Source organism: Salvelinus alpinus, chromosome 15 (assembly GCF_045679555.1).
Source record: "Salvelinus alpinus chromosome 15, SLU_Salpinus.1, whole genome shotgun sequence".
Taxonomy (NCBI): domain Eukaryota; kingdom Metazoa; phylum Chordata; class Actinopteri; order Salmoniformes; family Salmonidae; genus Salvelinus; species Salvelinus alpinus.
Genome location: NC_092100.1, coordinates 46,669,390 through 46,695,465, shown reverse-complemented (window position 1 = coordinate 46,695,465; position 26,076 = coordinate 46,669,390). Strand labels below are relative to the sequence as shown.

Below are 26,076 nucleotides of genomic sequence, written 5' to 3'. Positions count from 1 at the left end.
ATCGAGAGCATCCTGACTGGTTGCATCACTGCCTGGTATGGCAACTGCTCGGCCTTCGACCACAAGGCATTACACAGGGTAGTGCGTACGGCCCAGTACATCACTGGGGCCAAGCTTCCTGCCATCCAAGACCTCTATACCAGGCGGTGTCAGAGGAAGGCCCTAAAAATTGTCAAAGACTCCAGCCACCCTAGTCATAGACTGTTCTCTCTGCTACCGCATGGCAAGCGGTACCAGAGCGCCAAGTCTAGGTCCAAAAGGCTTAGCAGCTTCTACTCCCAAACCATATGAGTCCTGAACACCTAATCAAGTGGCTACCCAGACTATTTGCATTGCCACCCCGCATCTTTTACGCTGCTGCTACTCTCTGTTCTGTTTATCATTTATGCATAGTCACTTTAATAACTCTACCTACATGTACATATTACCTCGACAAACCGCTGCCCCCCCACATTGACTCTGTACCAGTACCCCCTGTATATAGCCTCGCTATTGTTATTTTACTGCTGCTCTTTAATTACTTACTTTCATTTTTTTTGTTTTTACTTATCTATTTTTTACTTAACACTTATTTTTCTTAAAACTGCATTGTTGGTTCAGGGCTTGTAAAGTCTACACCTGTTGTATTCGGCGCATGTGACAAATACAATTTAATTTGACCAGGGATGTTCTCTTGATAAGTAATTGAATTGGACCATTTTCCTGTCCTGCTAAGCATTGAACATGCAACAAGTACTTTTGGGTGTCAGGGAAAATGTTTGGAGTAAAAAGTACATTATTTTATTTAGGAATGTAGTGGAGTAAAAGTAAAAGTTGTCAAAAATATAAATAGTCAAGTAAAGTACAGATACCTTAAAAAACTACTTAAGTAACACTTTAAAGTATTTTTACTTAAGTACTTTACACCACTAGTGGTAATTGTCACGTTCTGACCTTAGTTTTGTTGTTATGTCTTTGTTTTGTATTATGGTCAGGGCGTGAGTTGGGTGGGTAGTCTATGTTCCTTTTTCTATGTTTTTCTGTTTCTATGTGTTTGGCCTAATATGGTTCTCAATCAGAGGCAGGTGTCAGTCGTTGTCTCTGATTGGGAGCCATATTTAGGTAGCCTGTTTGTCATTGTGTGTTGTGGGTGATTGTTCCTGTGTCTGTGTCTTCACCATACGGGACTGTTTAGTTTTCGTTCGTTCACTTTGTTGTTTTTTGTTCAGTGTTCTATTTCTTTATTAAAATATGGACACTTACCACGCTGCGCATTGGTCCTCCGATCCTTCCTACTACTCCTCCTCAGAAGAGGAGGAAGACGAGCGTTATAGTAATATAGATTTGTAGTTCTTATTATTTTGTTGTGCAAACAAAGGCCATATAATTATATTTCTATGCATATGCTATTAATTGCAAAAACATTTATACAAAGAACTCTTGTTCAACTTTTATCTTAACAAAAAACGTTTATTACTCAGACTACATCATTGTCACAGACAACTTTTGACTCCATCACCAGAAACACCACCCAACATTGCCTCAAGAAGTAGTTTTGTATCTTTCACCTGTTTTACTTGGACTAGGATTTGGGGTGGATAAACTGTTCATAGATCTGTGCCCAAGGAGATCTACCCAGACAGAGCCTCCAGGAACAAAACTGTTTATTTCCCCAATCTGAGGTCCCCAACCCATAAAAACGGTGAGGAGGAGCACTGCTCTATCGACATGCTCACACTCATAAACGTGTGCTACATATTTAAAGTGTTTTTGAATGCATTAGTGTGCTAAGTACATCAAGGGGATAGTGTGCTAAATAATATCTTATTAGGTAGCATACCCAGGCAGGTAGTTTCCCAAACCATGTATTTAGTGCATGTTAGACTGTGAACATATCAACACATGTATCTCATTGGAAAGTGAACTTTGCATTGTCACAAACCGTGTAAGTACAACATTTGTATTATAAGTGTTCTAAGCCTTCCTCTTGTCACATACCAGTGAGATATTCTAAGGTTTCTAATATATTTTACATGCACATCATATGGCCCTTTTATACAGAGACATGTTTTATTGCCCAAGATGACAGATTCACAGCATTAAGGAATCCTCAGTGTGTTCATTCAGAATACATGCTTGTTGTAGATTGTTCTGCCATCACTGTTCAGTTTAGGTTACCAATTGCTCAGACATACGATTGATGGTGGTTGCTACACACCCCCCCCCTTGTTTACTGCATCATACCTGGTGAAAGGTGCTATTATATCCTAATAACAATTCTACTAACTACAGTACTCTACTTCTCATTCGTTAACTTCAGGGGGCATTGTCTTTGGTGAGTAATGAGCCACCACAATAACCAAGTCTTACTGACGCGGCATTGGACATGGGGTGCTGTTGTTGCTCTCAATGTGGTGGCGCGTGGCAACGTAGGCCTATGGTGAAAAGGTAGGACAGTCAAAAGCAAAGCATTCAGATGCTGTGCATTTTATTGTGTACAATGGTTTCTATATCTACGTATAACTTCCCTTATTGTTCATAACGTCCACAAGAAAAGCTGGATATGACTGCAATGTCCAGCACTCTCCCTGAATGAGTCCAGGTTTCAGTTGAATTGCAGTCCTGGCGTAAAGACCACTGCACCTTGAAAGGTCATGAAAACAGTCACTTCTACTGACGTTGAGAGGTGGCAGGTTTGGAATACCTTTCGTAGATCCATAGCAAGGAGATTTTAACTTGAATGTTGCCAATAATGCATATGCTTGCCTATATGAATTAAAGTGAAGGTGTTTCTGAATTTGACATTCACACGAATATCCAACCTATGACTTCCCTTGTGGATGGATCAGCGAACCTTACCTAATAAGTGCACTAGTGGTGTGAGAGGAACCCATTAAAAGGTGCAATCTGTAACTTTCATTCCCAGTCAAAAGTACTGCCCATGCACTTGTTTGTAGGGGAACTTAAACGAACGCAACCATTTGTTTTTTGTTTTGCTTCAGGGCTAAGTGTGCAAATGGTAAAACGTAAGTTGCATATTGCACCTTTGAGGAGCCCAGTCTTCTATAAGGTAGGTGCGTTCTCACTTTGCCTCCTCTCCCTGTCTTCTGTATGGTCAAATGACACTGATTAACTAATGGAACATTTATGTGTGAGCACACCACAACAACTGAGATAGGGCTACATACAGTCTATAGATTATTTATAGTATGTAAACATTTTTATAACTTGTGAGCGTAAACATTATTGCCACAAACAACATTATGTGATCTTTTGCATATATTGCAGTGCAGATTTTTTAAAAGTGTATTGCATTGGCTTTCAGTACACTTCGATAGAGGGACCATAAGCAATAATATGAATGTTTTATAAACATGTTTTCATAATGTGGCTGTTGGTGAAGCAGTCTTTATGGAATTCTATACTGAACAAAAATATAAGCGCAACATGTAAAGTGTTGGTCCCATGTTTCATGAACTCCAATAAAATATGCCAGAATCTTTCCATACGCACAAAAAGCTTTTTTCACTCAAATTTTGTGCACAAATACTGTATGTTTACATCCCTGTTAGTGAACATGCCTTCTTTGCCAAGATAATCCATCTACCTGACAGGTGTGGCATATCAAGAAGCTGATTAAACAGCATGATCATTACACAGGTGCACTTTGTGCTGGGGACAATAAAAGGCCACTCTAAAATATGCAGTTTGTCACACAACACAATGCCACAGATGTTTCAAGTTTTGAGGGAGGGTGCAATTGGCATGCTGACTGCAGGAATGTCCACAAGAGCTGTTGCCAGAGAATTTAATGTTAATTTCTCTACCATAAGCCGCCTCCAACGTTGTTTAAAATGTTTTGGCAGTACGTCAAACCGGCCTCACAACTGCAGACTACGTGTAACCACGCCAGCCAGGAACCTCCACATCTGGCATATCCAGACAGCTGATGAAACTGAGAAGTGTTTCTTTCTTTAAAAAAAACTTTTGTGGGGAAAAACTCATTCTGATTGGCTGGGCTTGGAACTGGCTCCCAAGTAGGTGGGCTTATGCCTTCCCAGACCCACGCATGGCTGCGCCACTTCCCAATCATGTGAAATCCATAGATTAGGGCCTAATTTATTTAAATATACTGATTTCCTTATGAACTGTAACTCAGTAAAATGTTGAAATTGTCAATGCATCGCAGTGCTAGCTGTGCCACCAGAGACTCTGGGTTCGAGCCCAGGCTCTGTCGCAGCCGGCCGCGACAAAAAATAAGGGGGTAAAAAAAAATGTAATACAAAAATTGTTGAAATTGTTACATGTTGCATTCATATTTTTGTTCTGTATATACAATATATCCTGAAACTATTCAGACCCCTTGACTTTTTCCACATTTTGTTACATTACAGTCTTATTCTAAAATTGATTTATTTTTATTTTTATAGTCAATCTACACACAATACCCCATAATGAAAAAGCAAAAACAGCTTTTTTGCAAATTTATGAAAAATAAAAACAGAAATACATTATTTACATAAGTATTCAGACCCTTTGCTATGAGATTCAAAATTGAGCTCAGGTGCATCCAGTTTCCATTGATCATCCTTGAGATGTTTCTACAACTTGATTGGAGTCCACCTGTGGTAAATTCAATTGATTGGACAAGATTTGGAAAGGCACACACCTGTTTATATAAGGTCTCACAGTTGACAGCGCATGTCATAGCAAAAACCAAGCCATTGGGGCATAGAAATTGTCCTCAGAGCTCAGAAACAGGATCGGGTCGAGGCACAAATCTGGGGAAGGGTACCAAAACATGTATGCAGCATTGAAGGTCCCCAAGAACACAGTGATCTCCATCATTCTTAAATGGAAGAATTTTGGAACCACCAAGACTCTTCCTAGACCTGGTCGCCCAGCCAAACTGAGTAATCGGGGGAGAAGGGAATTGGTCAGGGAGGTGACCAAGAACCCGGTGGTCACTCTGACAGAGCACCAGAGTTCCTCTGTGGAGATGGGAAAACCTTCCAGAAGGACAACAATCTCTGCAGCCAGACGGAAGCCACTCCTCAGTAAAAGGCACATGACAGCCTGCTTGGAATTTGCCAAAAGGCACCTAAAGGACTCAGACCAGGAGAAACAGGATTCTCTGGTTTGATGAAACCAAGATTGAACTCTTATGCCTGAATGCCAAGCGTCACATCTGGAGGAAACCTGGCACCATCCCTATGGTGAAGCAAGGTGGTGGTGGCAGCATCATGCATGGAAACAAACTGGTAAGGGCCCAAAAAGGTGACACTTTTTTCCCCCTAGTAGGGGGAAATGCAGGTTTTAACTAATTAAACAACAAATAATATGATCTACATGATCAGTCTCTGTGTGTAAAATAAAAAGTGGTTAATGTGAACCTAACTCACAGATATTTTTTTTTTTACAGAAAGCAGCCTCCCGAGTGGCGAAGTGGTCTAGAGATCCTGGTACGGGTCCAGGCTCTGTCGCAGCCGGCCGCGACCAAATAATCCCCCCTCACTTACACACAAGTGTTAATGTCAAATTCAACACAACAAAAGCAATATCTTTGGGCTACACTGTACGTTACTACATTGTACACTTTCTGCCTGTGGACATCTGTTCTACAATGTGTCAGCAGAGCATGATACCCTTTGTTGGCAGAAGTGATCTCTTTCAGGCAGAGTACACCTGGCATACCCCTTTTATCCACTACATTGAAAAAATGAGAAAGAGGGAAAGGATGTGGTGTTCCTCTCACCTCTATAGTGGCATCCAGCTTAAGCCAGGCCCAGCTCCAGCTTCACTTGATCCCTGAGTCCATTTGTATAACAAGCAATGCCTCATTTTCACCTAATTCTCTCATTCTGAAAATTAACCACATTAACCACTGTAGAGAGAAAACATTAGTTCACAGATAGTAGTTAGTTCGTTAGCTAGTTAACTATTCACAGATTGCCAGGGTCCAGTGGGCAACTAACATGTTATAACTTGAGGAATGGCAAGAAGTTGTATACCAGTTAATACTAGAGCCAAATTGGTTCAGTCACTAACGTTAGCTCATCTGATGTTGTAACATTAGCTACCGTTAACGTTAGCTGTCTGACTTTATTAGCCAGCTAATTTTCACACCATGAACTCAATTATTTGATCAGTTAAGTTGGCTAATGTTGCTCAACATTTCTCTGGCTAGCTAACAGAGAATTCGATCCAGCTAGTAAGATACGTAACAATGCTAACAATACTTGTTCCACCACACTATCTCCCTCACCTAAAACTTTCGAAATGCCAGTTGTTTTTCGGTTACAGCTCATGAAGTACGCTTCATCACCTTCTCACCAACCTCTTCGTTATCGTTCAGGGGATGCGCTGCTGTAACTGGCAAACTGCCTTTCCGCTCTCCGTTGTATTTCCAGAGCGCGCGCTGATGCTGTAACTAGCAAATTGGTTCTCTCTTCAGTCGCGTGCTGCATTATGTTGTTATGTGAACGATTGGCTGAGCCTTGGATACAGCCAGTGTTGCTCCAAACGTGCATCACACCCGCTAAAACTTTTCTCATTGGATCTACACAAATCATGAAGGTAACCTATTTTGTATTCAAAACGGCGAAATGTGACTATTTGGCATCCTTGATCATGCTGCGGGAATGTTTTTCAGCGGTAGGGACTGGGAGACTAGTCAGGATTGAGGGAAAGATGAACAGAGCAAAGTACAGAGAGATCCTTGATGAAAACCTGTTCCAGAGTGCTCAGGACCTCAGACTGGGGCGAAGGTTCACCTTCCATCAGGACAACGACCCTAAGCACACAGCCAAGACAACACAGGAGTGGCTTTGGGACAAGTCTCTGAATGTCCTTGAGTGGCCCAGCCAGAGCCCAGACTTGAACCAGATTGGACATCTCTGGAGAGACCTGAAAATAGCTGCGCACCGACACTCCCCATCCGATCTGAAAGAGCTTGAGATGATCTGCAGAGAAGAATGGGAACTACCCAAATACAGGTGTGCCAAGCTTGCAGTGTCATCCCCGAGAAGACTCGAGGCTGTAACCTCTACCAAAGGTGCTTCAAGAAAGTACTGAGTAAAGGGTCTGAATACTTACACTACCGTTCAAAAGTTTGGGGTCACTTAGAAATGTCCTTGTTTTACATGAATACATACATGAAATGAGTTGCAAAATGAATAGGAAATATAGTCTAGACGTTGACAAGGTTATAAATAATTATTTTTAATTAAAATAATAATTGTGTCCTTCAAACTTTGCTTTCGTCAAAGAATCCTCCATTTGCAGCAATTACAGCCTTGCAGACCTTTGGCATTCTAGTTGTCAACTTGTTGAGGTAATCTGAAGATATTTCAACCCATGCTTCCAGAAGCACCTCCCACAAGTTGGATTGGATTGATGGGCACTTCTTACATACCATACAGTCAAGCTTCTCCCACAACAGCTCAATAGGGTTGAGATCCGGTGACTGTGCTGACCACTCCATTATAGACAGAATACCAGAATGACTGCTTCTTCCCTAAATAGTTCTTGCATAGTTTGGAGCTGTGCTTTGGGTCATTGTCCTGTTGTAGGAGGAAATTGGCTCCAATTAAGCGCCGTCCACAGGGTATGGCATGGTGTTGCAAAATGGAGTGATAGCCTTCCTTCTTCAAGATCCCTTTTACCCTGTACAAATCTCCCACTTTACCACCACCAAAGCACCCCCAGACCATCACATTGCCTCCACCATGCTTGACAGATGGCGTCAAGCACTCCTCCAGCATCTTTTCATTTTTATTGCGTCTCACGAATGTTCTTTGTGATCTGAACACCCCAAACATAGATTCGTCTGTCCATAACACTTTTTTCCAGTCTTCCTCTGTCCAGCGTCTGTGTTCTTTTGCCCATCTTAATCTTTTCTTTTTATTGGCCAGTCTGAGAAATGGCTTTTTCTGCCTAGAAGGCCAGCATCCCAGAGTCGCCTCTTCACTGTTGACGTTGAGACTGGTGTTTTGAAGGTACTATTTAATGAAGCTGCCAGTTGACGACTTAAGGCGTCTGTTTCTCAAACTAGATACTCTAATGTACTTGTCCCCTTGCTCAGTTGTGCAGCGGGGCCTCCCACTCCTCTTTCTATTCTGATTAGAGACAGTTTGCGTTATTCTGTGAAGGAAGTAGTACACAGCGTCGTACAAGATCTTCAGTTTCTTGGCAATTTCTCGCATGAAATAGCCCTCATAAGAAAGGTCTTTGTTTCTGGCCATTTTGAGCCTGTAATCGAACCCACAAATGCTGATGCTCCAGATACTCAACTAGTCTAAATCAGCATAACAGTTTTCAGCTGTGCTAACATAATTGCAAAAGGGTTTTGTATATGCCTATGTACAGTTGAAGACAGAAGTTTACATAGGCTGGTATCATTAAAACTAATTTTTCAACAACTCCACAAATTTCTTGTTAACAAACTATAGTTTTGGCAAGTCGGTTAGCACATCTACTTTGTGCATGACACAAGTCATTTTTCCAACAATTGTTTACAGACAGATTATTTCACTTATAATTCACTGTATCACAATTCCAGTGGGTCAGAAGTTTACATACACTAAGTTGACTGTGCCTTTAAACAGCTTGGAAAATTCCCGAAAATTATGTCATGGCTTTAGAAGCTTCTGATAGGCTTATTGACATCATTTGAGTCAATTGGAGGTGTACCTGTGGATGTATTTCAAGGCCTACCTTCAAACTCAGTGCCTCTTTGCTTGACATCATGGGAGAATCAAAAGAAATTAGCCAAGACCTCAGAAAACAAAATTGTAGACCTCCACAAGTCTGGTTCATTCTTGGGAGCAATTTCCAAATGCCTGAAGGTACCACGTTCATTTGTACAAACAATAGTACGCAAGTATAAACACCATGGGACCACGCCGTCGTCATACCGCTCAGGAAGGAGACGCGTTCTGTCTCCTAGAGATGAACATACTTTGGTGCAAAAAGTGCAAATCAATCCCAGAACAACAGCAAAGGACCCTGTGAAGATGCTGGAGGAAACAGGTACAAAAGTATCTATATCCACAGTAAAACGAGTCCTATATCGACATATCCTGAAAGGTCACTCAGCAAGGAAGAAGCCACTGCTCCAAAACCACCATTAAAAAGCCAGACTACGGGTTGCAACTGCACATGGGGACAAAGATTGTACTTTTTGGAGAAATGTCCTCTGGTCTGATGAAGCAAAAATAAAACTGTTTGGCCATAATGACCATCGTTATGTTTGGAGGAAAAAGGGGGAGGATTGCAAGCCGAAGAACACCATCCCAACAGTGAAACACGGGGGTGGCAGCATCATGTTGTAGGGGTGCTTTGCTGCAGGAGGGACTGGTGCATTTCACAAAATAGATGGCATCATGAGGATGGAAAATTATGTGGGTATATTGAAGCAACATCTCAAGACATCAGTCAGGAAGTTAAAGCTTGGTTGCAAATGGATCTTCCAAATGGACAATGACCCCAAGCATACTTCCAAAGTTGTGGAAAAATGGCTTAAGGACAACAAAGTCAAGGTATTGGAGTGGCCATCACAAAGCCTTGACCTCAATTCTATAGAAAATTTGTGGGCAAAACTGAAAAAGCGTGTGCGAGCAAGGAGGCCTCAAACCTGACTCAGTTACACCAGCTCTGTCAGGAGGAATGGGCCAAAATTCACCCAACTTATTGTGTGAAGCTTGTGGAAGGCAACCTGAAACGTTTGACCCAAGTTAAACAATTGCTATGCTACCAAATACTAATTGAGTGTATGTAAACTTCTGACCCACTGGGAATGTGATGAAATAAATAAAAGCTGAAATAAATCATTCTCTCAACTATTATTCTGACATTTCACATTGTTAAAATAAAGTGGTGATCCTAACTGACCTAAGACAGGGAATTTTTACTCGGATTAAATGTCAGGAATTGTGAAAAACTGAGTTTAAATGTATTTGGCTAAGGTGTATGTAAACTTCCGACTTCAACTGTAGATATTCCATTAAAAATCAATGTTGTAAATGACTAGCTACAATAGTCATTTACAACATTAACAATGTCTACACTGTATTTCTGATCAATGTGATCTTATTTTAATGGACAGAAAAATGTGCTTATCTTTCAAAAACAATACTTTTCTAAGTGACCCCAAACTTTTGAGCGGTAGTGTACATGTGATATTTCACGATTACATTTCCAAAAACCTGTTTTTGCTTAGTCATTATGTGGTATTGTGTGTAGATTGATGAGGGGAAAAAACTATTTAATCCATTTTAGAATAAGGCTGTAAAGTAACAAAATGTGGAAAAAGTGAAGGCCCTGATTACTTTCCGAATGAACTATAGATTGTGTGCTTTTCTAAAATGTGTTTAAAAAGCTTCAAACCGTATGTCTTCCCTATTCTCTTTCTTATCTTTTTCATTAAGAGCTGCTTCCTCTCCAAGTCAAGAACATGACCAACAAATGCTCCATTCAACTGTGCAGGATCTACAAAGATAATGCTCCTGTGTGCATTTCAACGAAGTCTTCATGTGTGGAGAGAGTAACAGCAGTCAGATGACTATGGGTAGATCAGAACACATTGAACCACTTCCTCTCTTATGCTCCATCTTGTTAAATCTTCAACACTCCAGCTAAAAATTCTGGTTCAGCACCATCAGCACTCGCACTCAGTGCCTTCACCAGAGGAGTAGTGAGGTATGAGCACAGCATAACTAGGGGTCAGGGGGACAATGTGGCTTTTGGCTATAGGTGGGATGGGACGTGTGTGTCTCCTCCTTAACACTCCCCAGCAGAAATCAGTTCCCCCCCGGGTCTCTCAGACAGTCTGGCCCCCTGGCCTCTAGCCTCCTCTTCCTCCATACTGAGTAGCTGATGCATACTGAGCAGCTGGTGGGAAGGGATCCGAGTGAAGACTGCAGGCTGGGCATCTTCAGGCTCCTCTTGCTCGATCAGGGGTTCTGTAAGGTGGCGGTCAACGAGAAAGGGTGGGTTGGGGCTGGGAGTGGCACCGTTCATATAGGTGCTGGTGGGGACGGTCATTGTAGAGAAGTCTGTGTTGGTGGATTCTGGAGTGCGATCTTTCTTTTCTAAAAAGAGAGAGAGAGAAAACAGAACGGTACACAGGCCCAGAATTTTTCCAGACCACATGACCTAACCCGGAAAAACATTAGACCCTAGTTTTTGCCTACTTGTACACTCTTAGAAAAAAAGGTGTGATCTAGAACTTAAAAGGGTTCTTCAGCTTTCCCCATATGAGAACACCTCGAAGAACCCCTTTGGTTCCAGGTTAAAATAAGTTTCAATCTGGAACCTAAAAGGGTTATCCTATGGGGGACAGCCAAAGAACCCTTTTGAACCCTTTTTTCTAAGAGTGTAGCCCAGGGATCATCAACTACATTCAGCTGTGGGCCAATTGACCGCAAGAAGCCCAAACAGATATGTTTGACTAACACATAATCAATTCAATCCGTGCTTACATTTGTATACAATCACATCTCTCTATTTTGCATTGGAATACTTGGATACAGATTTCAAAGATTAAAATCACCGATTTCCTGGGGATTTTACAGTCTTTTATGTCCAACAATGAAAATTATGCACATGATTATTATTATTATTAATTGAAGTTTTTGCTCAGAAAACTTGAGGGGCCAAGTAAAATCACACGTGGGCCGCCAGTTGGGGAATCCTGGTGTAGCTTATAAGGACGAATTGGTCATGAAAAACTCTGGGTTCTATATATTGCAAATAAACCTCACCATTCCATTAAGTGAAGTGTTCTGTTAGTGGGCTATTTTTCACCTTTTTCTCCTTGATCTAAAACGTCAACAAGAATCAGGGGTCACAGGAGTATATATAGAATATGGTTTGGTTGCCTTGGTGACAGATCCCTCCTGAGATTAAGCATGGCAATCTTACCTGTGATAGAAGCGGAGACATGGACAATGGTGTGTGTGCCCTCGATGAACACCGCGTCCAGGGTGTGGTCTGGGGGTAGAGGCTCTGCGCTGACTGTCTCTACTTTGGTGGGCTTACGGATGGTCAGCATGTACGGGTGGACATCCAGGGAAAAGTTGCGACTATGCTTTTTCTCCATCGTGCTCATATCTGCAGTCGGCATTCAACAGATTCAACAGATATGGTCAGCGGAGATGGAACACAACAGTGGGACTGAAAAGTGCACAAATTGCACAACTTTATGTACAGCATGTGATATTCCAGAAGCAAAAGCGGTTTTAGTCAAATATACAAAATAGAGTCCTATAGCAAAATTCTGAGTAACCATAAACGTTACCTTCATTTACCCAAATTTTCTACAGTAATGTCACTGCTCTCAGTACAGTACCTTTAGCAGAGTACTGTGTGCTCTTGCTTAAAGGAGCGACGTAGCTCTCTGCCACTGTTTTCCTCCTCACCAGTTTGGGCTTCTCAGGCTTAATGCTGTTCTCCAAACGCGTCATTGTCAGAGGTTCCTTCACAATGGACATGGACAGTTAGTACAATTATCCCAAGTAGGAATAGATTATTAAAGGGATAGTTCACTTTTTGGAGGTTTTCCTTACCTAAGGTTTTTCCCGACTTAGTAAGGGTTACCTCAGGTTTTAACAAACTTAAAAACAGTTTGGATGAAACGACATCACCCCAAAAAATTGGCAAAAACTTAAAAAGTCAACGATCCCTTTAACAGATATAACATTGTTAGTTCTGATTGAAACCGATTAGGTTCTCTGCCTTTAGAGAGTTCTAATTGAGTACACTGTGCCATCTCTTGCTGAGAGCCTAATTTCTCTATGGGCCTTTCAATCGGAAAAGGCCCATGTCAAGTCTTCACAATAAACGCTGATAAGAATATCGCTGATATTGCTCTGGTCCACTGAGTACAACCCACTGTACAGTAAGTGGTGCTTTGGTTTTTCAGCACAGTGGGTGAAGACTATTTTAATGCTTATATTAATTTACATTATTATCCTCAGGTATTAACCTGAAGGAAATCCACAGGTAACTTGAGGCCGGGCAAGTTACAAGATGAATCAAGTTAATTTGGAATCTCCTCTTTTCATGTGGTGGTAATTAGTCATAACATAAATAAACTTACTAGGTGTAATTTACCTTTAGACAAACATATAGAGTTTCCAGCCTATTATAAGTGGCCAAAATATGCAGACCTTCGACAGGCAATATTTAGGCCTAGTGTATGGTCCTACCTTAAAGGGCTGCGGGAGAGGGTTGGAGCTGGGGATCCACTTCATCTTCTTGCGTGGTCGTTTGATGACCAACGGCTCCCCTCCCAGCTCCCCTACCCCCAGGAGAGAGGGGTCCATATTGGGATCTAGGGTCTGGATGCCTGAGTCCCTCACAGTGGGCGTGACATCTTGGTTAGACTGGGCCAGCGCGGCCAGCAGCTGCCTCACCACGTTGTCATACATGAGGTCGCTCTCATTGGTGATGAAGTCCAGGCGGTTGAGTGACTTGATGTGGTCACGGTTCTCGTTACAGAACATGGCCAGAATGTTGATGTCGCAGAACTGGGACTTCTGCCAGCGCCTCCGCGTCTTGATGCCCACCTTGTGCAGTTTGTCGAACACAAAGTTGGACTTGCGCACCACAAACAGGTGCAGCAGGTTGACCAGGATGACGAGGTTCATGGTGCTCAGCAGGGCGATGTCCACGGCGGCCATGATCCGCTGCAGCTGCACGGCCGGCAGTTTGCAGTTGACGCTGAGCCTCAGCTCTGGGATGCTGCTGGTGTCTGGAGGCTCCCCCAGGGCACAGCTGAACTCGTTCTGGCGCTGGCGGTGCCAGTAGGCGCTCAGGTAGGAGATGGGGATGGAGCTGAGGCAGATGATGGCCAGGTGGCGCCCCAGGTACAGCTTGGCCAGGAAGTTGCTCTGGCCTCGTCTCTCCAGGTACTTCTCAAACAGGTTCTGCTCGGGGCTCTTCTCCTTCTCCGCGTTTTCGATGATCTCACGTCTTTCTTTCTCAGTGATACCCGGTCCTTTAGACTGGATCTGCTTCTCGATTTTAGGGGCCCGACCCTCGGCTGCCCGGTGGTAGCAGTTGTCGATCTCGTGAAGCAGAAAGTTGAGCTCGGAGGTAAGTCTTGTGGAGGCCATGAACTCCCAGCCGAGAGCAGGGATGTACATGATGCCAGCAAAGGCCAGCAGGGCATAGGGCAGGAACTTGTGCTCGAACAGCGAAGGTCGAAGTTCAGGCTCCACCCCGGGCACGGCGTCATGCAGCTCTGTCCAACAGTAGCCTCGCGCGTACAGGGCCTGGTCACGGGTGAAGTTGTGAGGCGTGTAGCAGTAGATTGACTCCTCTGAGAGGGAAAAGATGGAGAGAATTAGTTGTCATAATGAGACATTACAACATGACTGATGGTTATGTACGTTTGTCATCTCTACAGTAAGTGAATGAAATGAATATAAAATGAGTTCAATTGAATTGCCAAACTTTTTACAGTCAGTCCTTATAAGAATAATGTTCATTCTATAGATGTTCTTATGTGGGGGGGAAATACCATTGATCCACTTCATCATACAGTACCAGTCAAAAGTTTGGACACACCTACTCATTCAAGGGTTTTCTTTATTTTTGCTATTTTCTACATTGTAGAAAAATAGGGAAGACATCAAAATTATGAAATAACACATATGGAATCAAGTAGTAACCAAAAAAGTGTTTGTTATATTTCAGATTCTTCAAAGTAGCTACCCTTTGACTTGATGACAGATATGCACAATCTTGGCATTCTCTCAACCAGCTTCACCTGGAATGCTTTTCCAACAGTCTTGAAGGAGTTCCCACATATGCTGAGCACTTGTTGCCTGCTTTTCCTTCCCTCTGCGTTCCAACTCATCCCAAACCATCTCAATTGGGTAGAGGTCAGGTGATTGTGGAGGCCAGGTCATCTGATGCAGCACTCTATCACTCTCCTTCTTGGTCAAATATCCCTCACACAGCCTGGAGGTGTGTTGCGTCATTGTCCTGTTGAAAAACAAATAATAGTCCCACTAAGCGCAAACCAGATGGGATGGCGTATCCCTGCAGAATGCTATGGTAACCATGCTGGCTAAGTGTGCCTTGAATTCTAAATAAATCATGACAGTGTCACCAGCAAAGTACCCCCACACCATCACACCTCCTCTTCCATGCTTTACGGTGGGAACCACACATGCAGAGATCATCCGTTCAACTACTCTGCGTCTCACAAAGACACGGCAGTTGGAACCAAATATCTCAAATTTGGACTCATTCTAAATATTCAAAGGACAGATTTCTACCAGTCTAATGTCCATTGCTCATGTTTCTTGGCCCAGTCAAGTCTCTTCTTCTTATTGGTGTCCTTTAGTAGTGGTTTCTTTGCAGCAATTCGACCATGAAGGCCTGATTCACACAGTCTCCTCTGAACAGTTTATGTTGAGATGTGTATGTTACTTGAACTCTGTGAAGCATTTATTTGGGCTGCATTCTGAGGTGCAGTTAACTCTAATGAACTTATCCTCTACAGCAGAGGTAACTCTGGGTCTTCCTTTCCTGTGGCGGTCCTCATGAGAGCCAGTTTCATCATAGTGCTTGGTTTTTGTGACTGCACTTGAATAACCTTTCAAAGTTCTTGCCATTTTCCGGATTGACTGACCTTCATGTCTTAAAGTAATAATAGACTGTCATTTCTCTTTGCTTATTTGACCTGTTCTTGCCATAATATGGACTTGGTCTTTTACCAAATAGGGCTATCTTCTGTATATCACCCCTACCTTGTCACAACAAAACTGATTGTCTCAAACGCATTAAGAAGGAAAGAAATTCCACAAATGTACTTTTACCAAGGCACACCTGTTAATTGAAATGCATTCCAGGTGACTACCTCATGAAGCTGGTTGAGAGAATGCAAATAGTGTGCAAAGCTGTAATCAAGGCAAAGGAGAATCTCAAATCTCAAATATATTTTTATTTGTTTATCACTTGTTTGCTTACTATATGATCCCATATGTGGGGATCACGTGCTTCTACACCTGCATTGCTTGCTGTTTGGGGTTTTAGGCTGGGTTTCTGTACAGCACTTCGAGATATTAGCTGATGTACGAAGGGCTATATAAAATAAACTTGATTTGATATGTGTTATTTCATAGTTTTGATTTCTTCACTATTATTGTACAATGGAGAAAATAGTAAAAATAAAGAAAAACCCAAGAATGAGTAAGTGTGTCCAAACTTTTGACTGGTACTGTATGTCTGAAGAGCTCTCAGGTTTCATTAATCTCTGGAAGACAAGGATTGCCTCGTCCATCTGATACAGACCACAGTACCCTCCAAGCTAATCATTCAGCCCAGGGCCCTGGGTCTGAACCCGGTCCTGTCCAACTGGGTCCTGAACTTCCTGAAGGGCCGCTCCCAGGTGGTGAAGGTCGGAAACAACACCTCCACTTCACTGATCCTCAACACAGGGGCCCCACAAGGGTGCGTACTCAGCCCCCTCCTGTACTTCCTGTTCACCCATGACTGCGTGGCCACACACGCCTCCAACTCAATCATCAAGTTTGCAGACGACACAACCATAGTAGGCCTGCAACAATGACGAGACAGCCTACAGAGAGGTGTTGAGGGACTTGGCAGAGTGGTGCCAGGAAAATAACCTCTCCCTCAATGTCAACAATCGTGGACTTCAGGAAAAAGCAGAGGAAGCACACCCTTATCCACATTGACTGGACTGCAGTGGAGAAGGTGGAAAGCTTCAAGTTCCTCGGCATACAGATCACTGACGATCTGAAATGGTCCACCCACACAGACAGTGTGGTGAAGAAGACGCAACAGCGCCTCTTCAACCTCAGGAGGCTGAAGAAATTTGGCTTGGCCCCTAAGACCCTCACAAACTTTTACTGATGCACAATTGAGAGGATCCTGTCGGGCTGTATCACCGCCTGGTAAGGCAACTGCACCGTCTGCAACAGCAGGGCTCTCCAGATGTCACAGGAAGGCCAAAAAGATCATCAAAAAGATCATCAAGGACATCAACCACGGCCTGTTCACCCCGCTATCATCCAGAAGGAGAGGTCAGTACAGTTGCATCAAAGCTGGGACCGAGAGACTGAAAAACATCTTCTATCTCAAGGCCATCAGACTGTTAAATAGCCATCATTAGCCGGCTACCACCCAACCCTGTACCTTAGAGGCTGCTGCCCTATATGCATAGACATGGAATAACTGGTCACTTTAATAATGGAACACTAGTCACTTAAAATAATGTTTACATACAGCTTTACTCATTTCATATTATATACTGTATTCTATTCTACTGTATTTTAGTCAATGCCACTCCGACATTGCCCGTCCTAATATTTATATATTTCTTAATTCCATTATTTTACTTTTAGATTTGTATGTATTGTTGTCAATTGTTAGATACTACTGCACTGTTGGAGCTAGGAACACAAGCATTTCGCTACACCCACAATAACATCTGCTAAATATGTGTATGTGACCAATACAATTTGATTTGATAGTGCTGATTCATGGTATAAAACCAAATGCAGAGGAGACTGAGGAGGAGGCAACACTTCAAGCCACACTTGTATTGCATCCACTCTTTCCCTGTTATACTGAGCACGGAAGCAGCAAGGCCATTCGGCTGCCGACTGCCGACTGCCAAGGTCTGGGTGGTTCAGGGGCAGATCTGTCCCTGAGGCGCACTTGTGACTTTCATTTAATGAGTGTTGGACCGAGCATGACAACATTGCACACTGAGTGCAGAGCGCTGAGTCAGGTGGCTGGGGGACGAGTACTGTGTCTGGGAAAAGGCTGTTTTTCGGGCTTGAGAAAGTTTATTTTATTGTTCGTTAATGTTCTTCCACCTATTTTAGGAGAGTTAAATCCACCAGAATGTGCACAATTTGAGGGCACTAACCAAGTACATCAATACAATAAGTGTGTACAATTTGAGGGCACTAACCAAGGACATCAATACAATAAGTATTGCATTGTACTTAAATGTAATATAGTGCACATTGCACTGCTGTCATCGGTTGCTGCCATGGCACTTCAGATGTGTGTTCGGCCTATCGAGTGAGTCCTATGGGTGACCCATGTTTTCGAGTTTTGGGGAGGAGCAGTGCAGAAAATGCAGAAATGGGCTCCGCCCAACACTATGTGAAATGCTCAGTCACAGCTGGCTGGTGCTGCTATGCAGACAGCCTGACTCAGCATTAAGCTACGCCCCCACCTTCCTCTCCTCTCCCTCTCTGTTCACCAGAGTGGCCCAGCCTAATGTCTGCACTGATCTTTCTCACATCAAACACCAAATACATTGCATACTAACCCTCAACTCCCCAGATCTCTCTATGGTGTTCAATCATTCTGATAAAAATAACATAGAGCATGTTAGACATTGTGAATGCCAATGTTGTTGGGGCTTTGTCTGTGAGAGCAACCTTTGTTTTAGTTTTTTTCTATATACCAATGTCATAGTATGAAAAACATGAAGCTACTACAGCTGACTACAGTATCTGTGCTCTGGTTCAGTGTTAAGTGAGAGGCTGATGTGATGAGTCAACAACAACACATTAGGACAGAACGTTCCCAGCCTGCTGTGTGTGTTTGGCGTTTACAGCAGCAGCACGGCACTGTCACAGCCCCCTCTATGGGCACTCTGCCAGACCTGGGTTCAAATACAACTCTAAATCTTAAATACTATTAGCGTTTGCTCTCGTCTGCCTGCTGTGCCAAATGGGTGGGGTTTGTACTGTTGCAACTATTCTACTGATTCAATTACCACAGACAAGTTCAATCAAGCACAGTATTTCAAATGACTTCAAATAGTATTTGAACCCAGATCTGCCGTCTGGCCGACCCACTGACCTGCGAAGTTCCTTGTGAAGACGAGGGTGACAAGCAGGATGGGGATAATGACGGTGCCGATGGTGACGACGCGGTCAAATGGTAGCTCTAGTTTGAGCTGGACCATGAGGCCGGCCAGCATGCCTCCCTTCTCATCCTGGGAAGAGCCAGGCAGAATCAGCTCCTTCAGCTTCTCCCCCGCCAGCAGAGCCGTGGCCATGTCTAAGTTCTGCTCGAGGATGTTCTGCATCCGGCCTGAGAAGACAACTGGCGCCCCCTCCTCCTAGCTACCTCCACCCACACACACTGGGCTACTTCCACACACACAGGACTGGCTGTCTCTGGGCCAGACCTGGTTATGTGGCTATGTAAAGTCAGTAATGGCTGGGTCTTGATGGATAGTCTCTTGGGTGTCTTGGGATCTTCACTGACTGTGAGTGGGACCTCCCACCTTTTTCCCCGTCCTCCTAGCTACCTTTACTCACACAGGACAGTCTGGCGTATGTTCACTGAGAGTGAGTGGGACAAACAATGCTCTCTGACTGTCTCTTCCAACATTGAGAAAGGACGTTAGGTTCAGTCAGTGGTTTTCAGTGTGTTCCAGTTGTGCTGTGTACATTCTGTGCTTTTGTCCTCTCTCACCTTCACCTGGCTTTGGTCTACACACAGTGTCAGGTTGAAGAGAGGACATATGATCTTTATCTCGGTTCTCAAAGAGTGTGGTTCCTCGCAGATGAGTTTGTAAGTTTGTACCATGCCCAGAGCAAAAGGGATACCTCCTGTCCTTCTTCCTGTGAAAGACAGATTGGCAATTAGTTTGATTTAAACATACAAAATGTTGGCCTTTTTTTCCCAAAAAGAGACTGAAAAAATAAAACACAAAAACACAAGCTTAGTGAACATTAAAAAGAGTTTAAGTAAGTTATCTGGTTAGGATAATCTCTATAATCAGAGAAGCACACAGGTACACCATTTGGCAATTAACTGAAAGGCTGTCTCATCCAGTGTTCATCCATATAAATATTTTTAATTTAACCAGCCAAGTCAGTTAAGAACAGATTCTTATTGACAAAGACAGCCTACCCTGGACCAATTGTGCGCCGCCCAATGGGACTCCAATCACAGCTGGATGTGATTGGAAGTCCCATTGACACCGTGACACCTCTTATACTGAGATGTAGTGCCTTAGACCGCTGCGCCACTTGGGAGCCATATTATCTATATGATATAAATAATAGTATTACTATGTGTCACCTTGTGTGGCTATGTGCCTTAAATACCCACTCAGTAGTAGTGGGGGCTCAAGTACAGTGAAATGCCTTCCTTGAAAGCTCTAAACCCAACAATGCAGTCATCAATATCAATGTAGTACTAAAAATAACATAAGGTAGAACAAAAAAACGGAAGAAATAAGTAAGCTATATACAGGGTCTGTTCCAAGACCATATTTACAATGTGCACGGATACTGGAGTGATATAGGTAGATACTGTATGTATGGGGTAAGGTGACTTGGCATCAGGTATATGTGATAAACAGAGTAGCAGCAGCGTATATGATGATTGTATGTGAGTGTGTGTGTGAATGTGTGCAGACTCAGTATAAATGTGTGTGCATGTTATGTGTGTGTGAGCGTTTGTGTGTGTACAAGGGTCAACTCAGATAGTCCGAGAAGACATTTTGTTAGCTAGTTAGCAGTCTTATAGCTTGGGAGTAGAAGCTGTTCAGGAGCCTGTTAGTGTCAGACTTCATGCACTGGTACCGCTTTCCGTGCAGTGGCAGAGAGAACAGTCTATGGTTTGGGTGGCTAGAGTCTTTAACCATTTCCCGGGCCTTGCTTTCACACCGCCTGATATAGAGGTCCTGGATGGCAGGGAGCTCAGCCCCAGTGATGTACCGGGCTATCCGTACCACCCTCTGTAGCGCCATGCGATCGAGGGCGGTGCTGTTGCCACACCAAGCAGTGATGAAGCCAGTCAAGATGCTCTCAATGATGCAGCTGTAAACCTTTTTGAGGATTTGAAAGAAGTAGTCTGTAAGTAGCTCAGTAGTCTGAAGGGCGAAGTCACCCTCTCTGATGAGAAAGAGGACCTTGGAAAGCCTTACAAAGCTTTTCTGCACCGCCGAGTACAAGGGCATATGTTTATTCCCAAACACTCCCAAACAATTGAGTCAATCAATATTATCAGAATGCGATTTATATCATGTTATTGTTTGTCATATGAAATATGCTCATGTTCTGGTCATTCAGAGAGAGCACACCCCCATGCACATCGAGGGGGCCGCAGCAGAGAGGGTCAAAAGCTTCAAGTTCCTCGGTGTGCACATGAATGACAACCTGAAATGGTTCCTTTTCACACAGACAGTGTGGTGAAGAAGATGCAACAGCGCCTCTTCAACCTCAGGAGGCTGAAGAAATTCAGCTTGGCCTCCAAGACCCTCACAAACTTCTACAGATGCACCATTGAGAACATCCTGTCGGGCTGGATCACCGCCCCATTACGGCAACTGCACTGTCTGCAACCGCAGGGCTCTCCAGAAGGTGGTGCGGTCAGCCCAATGCATCACCGGAGGCACACTGCCTGCCCTCCAGGACATCTACAGCACCCAGTGTCAAAGGAAGGCCAAGAAGATCATCAAGGACATCAGCAACCCGAGCCACGGCCTGTTCACCCCGCTACCACCCAGAAGGCGGAGACAGTGCAGGTGCATCAAAGCTGGGACTGAGCGACTGAGAAACAGCTTCTATTTCCGCCCAGTACCCTCCCCTGAACCTTAGTCACTATTCTAGCCGGCTACCAGCAGGTATTCTACCCCTAGAGACTGCTGCCCTATGTACATAGAGAACACTGCTGTCACGGCTGTTGAATGAACAGGACCAAGGTGCAGCAATGTGAGCGTACATGTTATTTTATTTAGAAAAGACGCCGAACAAACAATACACACTACAAAACGTGACGCAAAAGACTATGTGCCATAAACAAAGTCAACTTCCCACAAAGACAGGTGGGAAAAAGGCTACCTAAGTATAGTTCTCAATCAGAGACAACGATAGACAGCTGTCCCTGATTGAGAACCCTACCCGGCCAAAACATAGAAATACAAATAATAGAACATAGAATACCCACCCCAACTCACACCCTGACCAAACCAAAATAGAGACATAAAAAGGATCTCTAAGGTCAGGGTGTGACAACTGGTCACTTTAATAATGTTTACATACTTTCTTCCACTTTATATGTATATGTGGTATTCTAGTGGCTCATACTACATAACTTATTTTTATGTGTGTTTTGTTATTTAATTATTTATTGGTATGTATTTTTTAATTGCTAGGTATTACTGCACTGTTGGAGATAGAAACACAAGCATTTCGCTGCACCTGCAATAACATCTGCAAATCTGTGTACACGACCAATAAACTTTGATTTGATTTGAAATTATTCCCCCTGGAGCTGTGAGGCATTATCTTTATTGAACACTATGTCCAACCTGGGGATGTCAAATGTCAGACTCCACGACACCTGTCAGGGATGCTTCTTAATGCTTTGTGTGTGTGTGTGCAGGTGTGCATGCATGTGTTTGTGTGCGTCCCATTGCCACTGCTGCACTCTGCAAGTGAGGAGGGGGTTGCTGCTGCTGCATGCACACTACAGGAAGGTTACGTGAATGTCCTTCGAGAGGATTGTGATCACATTGTCCTGGCTCACCTCACCGCAAACACCCCTCCCCTCTCTTTCTCTCCATCTTACTTTCTCTCTCTCTCTTTCCATCTCTTTCTCTTTCCATCTCTTTCTCATCATTCACACAGAAGCTGGCCCATTCATTCTGCAGATAGAGGGGAAGAGAGACTGTAATGATTACATTGTGCAAGGACAGAGGGACGGGAAACATGTCTACTAACTGGATTGTTTGAATCATGACTTACTCCATAAAATGGCTTCCTGGACCCTCCCCTGCCTGCCCCTAGCTGAGACCAATCATTAATATTACGACAATTTGGTTTTCATAGAATTCTGCTCTATTATGCCCTCCAATAATACCGTTTCTACTTTTTTACTGTTGAATGCTATCAAGCCTTACATTTTTCAGCGTATGCATGATACAATTTATGATGACAAATGGAATGTATCTGAGCGTAACATACTGCAATATGTAGAATAGAATGAAGTTCATCTACTGTAAAAGTATCTGAAATAAATCACTGTGAGATAAACTGTCAACTTGTCAAGCCGCCAGTAATGAAACATTAGTCATGGGTAGCGACAGTGCTGACTTGTAAGGATGAATAGATAACACGCTTTTACTAATTTTGAAGATACAGGTGTAGGGTGAAGTTGCCTCTAGACACTGATCTGGGGTCAGTTTAGCATTTTCCCAACTAATAGTTAAGGTTAGGATTGGGGGACGGGAAGTTGATCTTAGATCTGTACCTACTATAGGGAACTTCACCCGGAGCGAAGATGCAGAGCAAAGGTCCATCTTTGTGGGACCCTTGGATCACGGAAGAGAAAGCCCTGAGACAGAGGTGAAAGGGCTGGTTCAACTTGGGCACAAAAAAATATAACAGTATTTTCTTTAGGCTACTGGTGTAGGCCACATTTATGACCTGATGATTCTTGTAAATGTTTGTCCCACAAGTCCAAATATCTGGTTTACAACCAACAGTTGCCAATTGTAAATCAATGTAGTCTTGTAGGGGACAATATCACATTTCAAACACTCAGCTTCTGGCAGTGGTGAGCCCTTGGCAAAAGTCCTACAACAGTTTATGCCCCACAGTTGAACATTTTTTTAAAGGGATGCCCACATTCACTAGCTACTGTAAACCATATGTTTGGTTATGGCTGTCCCTGTTTTATAGACAGTCGCTGCTGGTGTAGACTCACTTTTGCTGAAGCAGTTAACACAATTCACAGTATGTTTAAAGGAAAGTGAGTGGAACTGTGTGATCTTTCAAGTACTCTCACCGGTCCTCCTCATTTTGAGCATTAGTGAACATCCATTCCGAGTCTGATCCTCAATTTATAGATTGGCCTCCTTCCCAAAAACCCAGAACAAGCTACTCTTGTCATAAAGTTGTCATAAAGTGAGTATGGCTAATGGTGTAATCTTACATCAACAATGCACAGTCTGCAGTATAACGCTAATTCAATCTGTTATAGGCTAGCTTTCTTCAAGTGCACAAATAACAGGTTGAGCAAACTTAAAAAGATAGGTATCCCTGCAAACAATAGCGATTAGGCTATCCCTACTACACCAAATGCAACTCCCTTGCTAAACGAAAGGCTCCAATAACATAACAATGAAGCCATTGTGGTTATAATTATATGCTACTTACTGGCTATAATATGATATTATAGGGTTTCCTCTACTAGTCTAGTGACATTTCCCAAGAGTCATTCTCAAACATGCCGCACTGTTGGTTTGACTAGTCCTCCACAGGCTATTGGCTACTTTACATCAAAGGAGCAGTGTACGAAACACTGCTTGCTATAAATCACGCCGTTTCAGTACGGAGCGGTGAACAAAACACTCTGCTTTAAGTAACGCCGTTTCAGTACGGAGCGGTGAACAGCTCCTGAAATGTAGATGGGATGCTGAAGATCTGAGTGTGAGTCTGAGAAGGGTGTAGTAAGGACTCGTACTAGACTTTCAGCTCTGTGAGATTCAATAGGCTACCTGTATTAGCTACAGTCCACCTGTCCATATTGGTGACAGGCACAGGAAATTCAGCGTCCATCTGTAAGGAAAATATATCAGCCCGAGAATTTACTGTCGATTCAAATTCGCCCATTTACACAAAGAGAGGAAATAATGTACTCACCGGTCCTGTGCATCCTCGGCCTGCTAAGAGTTAATCTGCAGTGCGGGCGAGCCGCTACAGCGTCTATCAGGGCACACCGGTTTGTTCCGCCTTTACCCCTCCACACCCTCCCCTCCCGGTTTTGTCTCTCTCCTCTCTTCAGAACCAAAGACGCAATAATTAATGCATTATGATTCAACTAATTATTGCTTCCACGCTCCTTGCCCAAATTGAAACGACAAATACTGATTTAGATGTATATTTGACTGTGTTGTGAAAACCCGGACAACGGGTTGTGATCTTCAGATAGGGAAACAAGCGCGAAACCTTGGATGTAGTCTAAACGGGATCCTTGGGACGTCCCAACTCTGACGTCACCCCATTGAAGTTTAAATTTAAAATAGTTAAGTTTAGTCTAATTTATTAGGGTTCCCATTAGCTACTGCACATGCAACAGCTACTCTTCCTGGGCTCCACATAAAAACGTAGGCTATTAATACATGACAAAGTATATTATAGACACGAACAACATAAGATATTAAATTAAATTCAAAATATGTATATATTGGAAAGACACCAAGAAACAACAAAAATACTATTTACACACAATTCATATATACATATTCATATTCGTATATACAGTACAGTTAAATTCGATATTTAGAAAGAGGAGAGGCGCTGTGATACAATATGTTTGTTATCTGTTTTTTTAAAGATACACTTGCTTTTTGCCCAAGTAACATCTGGTGGCAGAGCTTTCCATGATAACATGGCGCTATACATAACTTAGCGATGCATTATCTTTTTGGGGTTTTGGGTACCATGAAGAAACCCACAGTGGCATGTCTGGTGGAGTATGTACAGTATGTCTGTTTGAAGTGCATGCAAATAGATTATACAAGTGGTTAGGAATTTTCAACACAGACATGTTCCTTAAAAAGACTAGAAGAGAAGTAGTCAGTTTCTCCTCAACCCCCAACTATGAAAGACTGACATGCATGTTGTTGATGTTAGTTCTGTATGTGCAGTTAAGGGAAACGTGTGCTGCTCTGTTTTGAGTCAGCTGCAACTTTGCTAGGTCTTTCTTTGCTGCACCTGACCATATTGCCGGACACAGTATCAAGATGGGACAAGATCAGAGCCTGAAATCTAATACAGCTCCAACTATCGTCTTATTATCCATTTAGTTTAGCTATTTAATTTAGCCAAACGTTTAAGATCGGGGTTAAGGTTAGATAAGGGTTATGGTCAAGGTTAGGGTAGGGGGTTAGGGTTTAGGGTAGGGACGTCCCAAGGATTCCGGATAGCACCAACCTTAATTAAGGATTTCCTCATTCACCGGTAGGCTACGCTGCTGTATGGAGCAGTCTCTGTCTGGCGTCTCAGGAGGAGCGGAGCAGTCAGTCAGTCAACCAATCTTCCCTTGTTATGTAGGCATTATAACCCCCCAGACTCA

The 26,076-nt window shown here is 43.1% G+C and overlaps 1 protein-coding gene across 3 annotated transcripts; it reads right to left on the bottom strand.

Annotated features, from left to right (window-relative positions):
- Positions 1-3,177: 3,177 nt before the first annotated feature.
- Positions 3,178-24,757, bottom strand: LOC139540185 (pannexin-2-like). Of its 3 annotated transcripts, none has more exons than XM_071343792.1 (7): positions 24,642-24,757; positions 23,248-23,331; positions 18,838-19,607; positions 13,188-14,302; positions 12,329-12,455; positions 11,902-12,090; positions 3,178-11,069 (listed from the first exon to the last, which is right to left on the bottom strand). In XM_071343792.1, exons 3-7 carry the CDS (start codon positions 19,064-19,066, stop codon positions 10,759-10,761), a joined length of 1,971 nt encoding a protein of 656 aa, XP_071199893.1. In that variant the 5' UTR covers positions 19,067-19,607; positions 23,248-23,331; positions 24,642-24,757; the 3' UTR covers positions 3,178-10,758. The 3 variants fall into 3 exon arrangements, with proteins under 3 accessions (XP_071199893.1, XP_071199892.1, XP_071199894.1); XM_071343791.1 differs by having other exon boundaries at positions 23,252-23,331; XM_071343793.1 differs by lacking the exon at positions 23,248-23,331 and having other exon boundaries at positions 24,642-24,740.
- Positions 24,758-26,076: the final 1,319 nt, after the last annotated feature.

Excerpts from the sequence above, each read along its gene's own strand:
- LOC139540185 (XM_071343792.1), bottom strand. The coding sequence starts at position 19,066 with ATGCAGAACATCCTCGAGCAGAACTTAGACATGGCCACGGCTCTGCTG. Across the intron at positions 14,303-18,837 it reads CTTCACAAGGAACTTCGCAG|AGGAGTCAATCTACTGCTAC; the intron begins GTCAGTGGGTCG and ends TTTCCCTCTCAG. Across the intron at positions 11,070-11,901 it reads TGTCTCCGCTTCTATCACAG|AAAAGAAAGATCGCACTCCA; the intron begins GTAAGATTGCCA and ends CTCTCTTTTTAG.